The sequence below is a fragment of the Tursiops truncatus genome, chromosome 3 (assembly GCF_011762595.2).
Source record: "Tursiops truncatus isolate mTurTru1 chromosome 3, mTurTru1.mat.Y, whole genome shotgun sequence".
NCBI classification, from domain to species: domain Eukaryota; kingdom Metazoa; phylum Chordata; class Mammalia; order Artiodactyla; family Delphinidae; genus Tursiops; species Tursiops truncatus.
Genome location: NC_047036.1, coordinates 5,300,357 through 5,307,930, shown reverse-complemented (window position 1 = coordinate 5,307,930; position 7,574 = coordinate 5,300,357). Strand labels below are relative to the sequence as shown.

The 7,574-nt window shown below is 46.7% G+C and overlaps 1 protein-coding gene across 2 annotated transcripts in view; it reads left to right on the top strand.

The window, feature by feature from the left end:
- Window positions 1–153: 153 nt before the first annotated feature.
- NSUN2 (NOP2/Sun RNA methyltransferase 2) overlaps window positions 154–7,574 on the top strand; it is a 29,449-nt gene continuing 22,028 nt past the window's right edge. Inside the window, exons 1-4 of one of the 2 annotated variants that reach the window (XM_004316166.4) lie at window positions 154–458; window positions 561–718; window positions 1,878–1,982; window positions 7,424–7,529. In XM_004316166.4, coding sequence (XP_004316214.2) covers window positions 354–458; window positions 561–718; window positions 1,878–1,982; window positions 7,424–7,529 — 474 coding nt within the window. In that variant the 5' untranslated portion in view covers window positions 154–353. The remainder of the gene's footprint in view (window positions 459–560; window positions 719–1,877; window positions 1,983–7,423; window positions 7,530–7,574) is intronic. The other variant, XM_073802001.1, reaches the window with a different exon arrangement.

The following is a 7,574-nucleotide window of genomic DNA, read 5'->3' as shown; positions in this document are numbered from 1 at the left end:
GCCCACTCCGGGCCCGCTCCGGCCCCCCCCCGTCGCCTTGGTGCGCATGCGTGACCTCGGGCTGTCCGCATCGCCGCCTGAGCCCGCGCGGAAACCCAGGCCCTCGGCCAGTAGGCGTCTCTCGGCCTGCTCTCTGGAGCCACTTTCCCACTCAGGACTGTCCCCGGCTCCTCCTGCTCGTCGTTTTCCGGGAGCACGGGTCGCGGCGCTCTGGCTTGTTTCCTGAAGGGTCCTGCAGGTCCGGGAGAGGCGCAGGCGCTGACCCACGGGGTCCTCGAGCTGCAGCCCGGAAGTGCTCACGGCCGAGGGTGGCGGCTCGCTGTGTGCGGGCGGCGTGCGCTGCCGCGTGGGCCATGGGGCGGCGGTCGCGGAGCCGGCGGCTCCAGCAGCAGCAGCAGCAGCAGCGACCCGGGAGCGCGGAGGACGGCGCCGAGGACGGCGGGAAGCGCAGTGGGGCGGTAGGAGCCGGGGACCCGCGGGGACCTCCCCGATCCCCAGGCCTGTGGGGCGGCGAAGGGGAGGCTCCCCGGCCCTGGGCACACGTCCCTCTTATTCCTCAGGGCTGGGAAGGCGGGTACCCCGAGATCGTCAAGGAGAACAAGCTGTTCGAGCACTACTATCAGGAGCTCAAGATCGTGCCCGAAGGCGAGTGGGACCAGTTCATGGAAGCGCTCAGGGAGCCTCTCCCGGCCACTTTAAGAATTACGGGTTACAAAAGGTAGGGGGTCATGCTTTTCGTATTTCCTGGAAAGTTGGGGTTAGAACGCCCAAGGTTTAAAACGCGGGTGTTATTTTTTCCTCTAAGAAGCGCATGTCAGCGGTGCGGATTCGAGATCCTGGAGGCCTTGAGGGGAGGGAGCTTAAGTGTCCTACGGCGTAGGGAAAGGAGGGATTGCAAGTTGGGAGGCCAGAATGAGAAAGGAAAATGCAGCCTGAGGAAGGGTTGACTCCTGGGAATTCGTGAGTTGAGGATGCCCACCCTTTGGAACACATGAGAATTTGTGACATTACCGAGTTTAAGTGAAACGTACAGTGTTCTCTTTCCTTAAAAAAAATGTTTTTTTTGTAGTCTTGTAGGTGAGCAAGTGCGCGCCCATTGCCCGCTGCACAAAGACCAAATACCGAGGCAAGGGGCTTTTGCAGAAAGTGAAAAGGCTTTATTGCAGGGCCACCAAGCAAGGAGACAGGAGGCAGAGCTCAGCTCTCCCCGTCAGCTGTTGACTGGGGTATTTATCTTGGAGGTGGCCAGTAAGAGGAGGAGGGGGCTTGGAAATGATGGGTGGAAAGTTGGGGTGAGTTTCAAGAGTTCCCTACAGGTTCTCTGTCCTTCATGCCTGTTTATGGGTCCCATGTGCAAATTCGGGGTGGGGCGTTTTGTCTGTTACATGTGGTGGATTTTCAGCCTGTGATGTCTAAAGTTTACCGTGCGTTATTTTAGTCCCTAAACGCGCCTGTGCCACGCGAAGGGGCCTTTAGCATGTTGTTTCCATGTCTGCACATCCCTGGTCTTTTGCAAAATAAGCTTAGAGGTCTCAGTTAATCACTGTGTTTTGCCTATGGGCCTTGAGTGTGTAAGTTACAGGGTATGGTTTCAGTTATACCTTTTGAAGATGACCTGCAAGTGAAATTGGAACTCGAGGAATATTTAGGAGGGAAGGAACGCAGTAGTATTGTATTTAGTTTATCACCTTTTAGTGGTCAGACAATGAGGATTGTTAAGCTTTGAAAGAATAGAGTAAAAAGGCAGTAATGAAAGAATGTGTTCTCTCCACACAATGATGGTTTTAGTTTTAAAACATAATCTTGAATTTACAGAGAGATAAAATTTATTAAATTAGCTTTCCAGATGGATTTGAAACTTGCTTACTTTTTAATAGCCACGCAAAAGAGATTCTCCATTGCTTAAAGAACAAGTATTTCAAGGAACTGGAGGACCTGGAGGTGGATGGGCAGAAAGTTGAAGTTCCACAGCCTCTGAGTTGGTAGGTATAACGAGGCTTCATCCTGCTGGATATTTCTCTGGAGTTTTAATCTTTTTCACTTGAATGTATTTCTTGGTAGTGCATTTGCTGTTGGCCTGAAAGAACCTGAATATATTTTCCGGGCATTCTCCTGTTCTTCCCAGTGCTTTTTTTTATCGCTGTTAGTTCACGCTGGTGTGCAAGTTTTCCTATGTGATTTGCAGCCGTAGTGTGTTGAAGTCTTGATCTCAGTTAATTTTTCCAAGTCAGTCCAGCCTCTTACCTTCCTTGACATTACCATTTCCACCATTTCCATTTACACCCCTTGTCTTCATGTCAGAAGCGTTGCAAACTTAATGTTTTGTTGCAGGGCCCAGCCATTAGGCCAGGTAAGAATCGTGGCACGGGAGGTAACATGGAGGGTAGCCGATGTTCAGTTTGTGAATCGCTCGGTTTATTGTACACACCACACGACATAAGAGAAGGTAATCATGCACCTGAGGGAAGGAAGGGGGTGATGAAGGGGGCGTCTCAGCATGAATGTTGGTCCCCTTTCCTGGGATGTGAGCAGGCGGGAAGTCCCCATCTGATCTGACAGTGCCTCCAGCAGCGTCTCTGTCTGAAGCAGCTCCTCGGCCTTGGAGCATAAGGTCCTGGGATGATGAGCCTTCCAGCCACTGTCTCAGTGTTTTAAAGAGTTATGCACCTGGGGTTCTCTTCTCTATCTGTCACCCTTCTGTTCCCATGCCGTCTTTCTGAGGACGTTACCAAACACCAGACGTTTCCGAACAGTCACCACGGAGATTCACACTGGTCACTGTGACTCCATTTCGGACTACTCAACGCTGCCAAAAGTCATACAAGAGAGTAGGAATTGGGGCTTCCCTGGTGGCGCAGTGGTTAAGAATCCGCCTGCCAATGCAGGGGACACGGGTTCGAGCCCTGGTCCGGGAAGATCCCACATGCCGTGGAGCAACTAAGCCCGTGCGCCACAACTACTAAGCCTGCACTCTAGAGCCCGCGAGCCACAGCTACTGAGCCTGCGTGCCACAACTGCTGAAGCCCGTGCACCTAGAGCCCATGCTCCGCAACGAGAAGCCACCGCAGTGAGAAGCCTGCACACTGCATCGAAGAATAGCCCCGCTCGCCACAACTAGAGAAAGCCCACACGCAGCAATGAAGACCCAACGCAGCCAAAAATAAAATAAATAAAATAAATAAATTTATTTTAAACAAAAGAGATAGTAGGAATCACATGACTAGAAATCACAACATAGCCCTTCAACTGGCAAAGGCTCAGCAAGGCTGCTTCAGCCGTCCTGTGTGTCGGCTGTCTCCAGTGTCTCCCAAGCACACTCCTGCCCTCTCTGCTCACTGCCCTTTAATCTTACTGTCCCGTAGGTGTCCTGTGGCTTACTTGTTTCTCAGGGTCCAGTTCAGGGCTCAGATGTGTGAAGGCAGACCCTTCTGTCTCATAAAATGTCTGGAGTACTCGAGCACAAACCATAGCAATGCCGAGCCCTGGACTAATTTATAAACAGAAAAGTCGTTAAATTGCTGTAGCTCCACATTTCCGATGATCAACTTTGCGGTATTGAGAGTTCTCACAAAACAACAACACATTTTAAATGATTGCTATAAAAAGCTGAATTTAATCAGCATTTCCTGGCAACTTCTGAAGCTTTGACTCTTCATGTATTTGATGTTACCTTTCATTTTTACCCTTGTGATACCCTTTAGTGATCACAGACCAAGGTCAGGTTCTCATTAATCATGGGCTGTGGATTTGCTTCCTTTTCATTCTTTTGTTGGCCGTTTGGATTTTCAGTGTCTGTATCACAGATGTGCACATCATCCACCTTTAGAATGAATGCTGAATGGCCAGATGCTAAAATCAGATCAAAACCAAATGTCAGCATTATAGAATGCATTTCTGGGACACAGGACTAAACCTTCAGTATTAAGCCAGAACATTTCATGGTGTTTTTTTTCGTTAAAACGATTTTAGTCAGAGTTTAAAAGCTTGACTGTTAGAGGACAGGAAAAGGACTCAGGTGCTCGGTGGCTGTTGGTGGTCACTCACTGCATGTCCGCGGTCCTGAGGCCAGTGGACAAGGAAGATGTATTTCCAGTTGCTGTACCTACAGTGTTGCCGAGTGAGGTAGCCTTCACGTGGTGAGCTGCTCTTCCTCTCAGAGGACTTGGGTTGTAGACTTAACTCTTCCGTGCCGAGGTTTGGAGATGTGATTGATGTCCTGGTGCTTAAGCAGGGGTCATCTGATGTTTTCAGAAGCAGGTTTAAGGTTGTCTTTGTGCACGTTTCTATTTCTAATAATCTTGCCTGCATTTGCTGCCTCTCACAATCACCTGAAAACATTTTTATTCCTTCAGCCTTATGTTCAGAGGTGCAGCTTTTCGGATGCGAAGGTCTCTGAGTGTCCTCTGGGTCTGGGCAGTAAGAGGAGGTGAAAATTCAGCACGTGCTCTTGTGGGAAAGAGGCGCCTTTTCTCTGGGCCTGTTCTCGTGGGATTTTCCTCCACAGCTCCAACAAATACGGGAATTAGTCTCGCTATTATTTTTTATTTATTTATTTCTTTTGCGGTACGTGGGCTTCTAATTGCTGTGGTCTCTCCCGTTGCGGAGCACAGGCTCCGGACGCGCAGGCTCAGCGGCCGTGGCTCACGGGCCCAGCCGCTCCGCGGCACGTGGTATCTTCCCGGACCGGAGCACGAACCCGCGTCCCCCGCATCGGCAGGTGGACTCTCAACCACCGCGCCACCAGGGAAGCCCTAGTCTCGCTATTTTTATTGTTTTCTGCAAACTGTGGTCATACTTTTGTTTAATCAGCTCATTGAACATTTAACGGCTATTTTTCGCTCTCGATTTTTGAATTTGGGGTATGGGTACAGGACCAGTCAGTTCCCAGACTTGTTGGAAAGGCTCTGCAGGTGTTCTGTGGGTGAAGAACACAAGCGAGTCACTCCAGTAACAGCCAGGCATTCTCTACACGTTACTGTTTGCTTTAATTTTCTGAACATGGCTGAAGGGTGTGAGCAGCATGTTGTAAGATTTGGGTTCCTGATAGTCAACCTTCTTCCATTATTGGTGAAGTTGTGTGATAGTTTTATTGTATAAACATTTAATCAATCAAATTCACTTGTCAAGTGTGGGAAACCCATAAATCAGTAAGCAAGTAAAGCAGAAGCTTAAACTACTTCTGGTGGTTTTCTATATTGTTCAAAATGCAGAAATAGGTCATGTATTCTTCTAATCTTTTGCTACATCGTGGGATATAATATAGGAGAAATGTTTTTGGGAACCAGGTTTTCTAGAAGGTATAGGACTTATCATGTATAGGACTTATAGCTTGGGCAGATTTCATTTTTATCCTTACTTTTCATAGACTAGGAACTGTAAGGAATTATCCTAAAGCAATTTTTAAGAGACCTTGTTTTGACAATCAGTTGTTGAGAACACACCTTATTGTCATGCTGTTTGTGTTCTTCTTAAATGTCTGGGTTGAAGATGATTTATCGTAGGTGTTGTATATATTTAGAGACTGTTTCTCTTAAGAATTTTTTAGGGACAAAGGGGACAGTGGTGCTTTTAATTTATCCTTAAAAGATACGACAAGTTTGCAAAATAGGACTTTAGAGACTCAGGAGCTAAATTTGAATTACATAACTATAAATTAAATACAGTTTTTTAAGATTGTTTGATGTTGAAATCTGTGAAGATTTTCATAAACATCTGTTAGCTCAAAAGAGTTGTTCCTAAAGCTATATAAGAAACATACTTTTTCATTTTAATTGTCTGTGTTTAACTGTCTAAAAGTTCTTAAATATTTTTCTCATGAGTAAGAGCTTTCACAATCATAATAACGTACAATAACTTACAATCGAATTTTATTCTTATAATAGTAAATTTACATTTTAACTACTAGAAATTCGACCTGTAAGGCACATAAGGAAATATTCCCTCAAATTATATCTAGAGACTGCTGTCTCTATTTGAAAATGAAACTTCAGCAATGTACAATGAATAGTGGCAGGCAGCATTCAAATTAGTGGTGTTTGGTGGCTTGGTAAAGTAGTAACTGGCATGTGTGCTGTCATTAGTCACGGACAATTTGGGGTTGCCAGTAGACGTTTGGATATCAGCAAAGGTAGCAGTGAGTCAGCAGGTTTTCTTCAGTTCTACAGCTGGAGCCAACCTGAGTGAATCCCTGCCATTCACCTCTAGTGAGGCCAAAGGGAGTATTTAAAGCTAAACTTTTTGAAATTGTCTGATAAGTATGATTGCATTTTGCTTCTGTATTTTTGAAACAGGTTAAATATTGAAGAGAGAAGCAGGCATAAGAGATAGAAACAAAGCACCGGGACATTTGGAGGGTGGCCGTGAACAGATTCAGCCAGTTTAATCTTCATTGTTTGGTGGAAAGTATTTTTCACATGTATCTCATGATAACATGACAGTTGAGCAGTGTCTTCAGATCTTAAGCCTGAGTTTGTGTCTGTCAAATAATCAGAGTCTCAAAGCAGTCAGATGTGTTGTTTTTCAGATGTTCCAGCTTCATTTTCTTGGCTGTCGCCTTAGCTGCAGTTTGACACATGGAAACATTGTGACCCTGCATTGTTAAGTTGAGCTCATTATTGTACCTCAGAGTTAACAATGAGTTTGGTGTGATTTGTCACCGAGTGCCACGTTATGCTGAGCGTGGCCCCATGTGTCCTATCCGTGTACTGACCTGTGCAGTTGGAGCTCAGTGGGTGGGCAGGTGCAAGCTGCGATGAAAAAGCACACACTTCCTAATCAGTGGTGGTGTGATTTATAGACAGTTCAAATATATTCCCAGAAATGGCAGGAGAAGCTTCATTCTTAGGTCTGTATAAGTAGCAGCCTAGGAGCTCAAATTAATGCATTGGTGATTTCCAAGGATTTTGGTATGTAAAACATTTCAGTACATTATTGGACTGATTTGTTTTGGAAATAGTGAAAAATATAGTAAAAAGGATTGTAATCAAACGTCTGGCAAACATTCTAATACCTGCCCTACGGCATCACTTTGATTCTGTGGGATCTGCATTTTAAGTAATTCGTCACCTTATGTCCTCTGTTGGCCTCCGTGCCGTCACGTTAGCTCACCACAGTGGAGAGCAGCGGGGTGGGAGGCTCCCGTTTCATCAGATCGTGGACATGCATCACCATAACTTCTCAGTGGTGTCATGTGCGTGTGTCTCTCAGAGCGCCCAGGCCGCCTGTGCCGGGGCCACGGGGCGCAGTGAGAGTGCACCCGTGTGTCCCAGAGCTCTCACGGTGCTGCTGGCCGTCACGCGAGGACGGGACTGAGCGGCCGGAACACAGCCGGGTGTCTCGTTTGGCTTATGACCTGTATAAGCAAGAAATTGTGAAGAGGCCGCTTTAACATAACCCATAAATGTTTTGCTTTCTTTTCGGTCAGGTATCCTGAAGAACTTGCCTGGCACACAAACTTAAGTCGAAAAATCTTGAGAAAGTCTCCACAATTGGAAAAGTTTCACCAGTTTCTGGTTAGCGAAACTGAATCTGTGAGTAGATGCCTCTACGTTTGTTGGTTTCCTTGAAACTTTAAC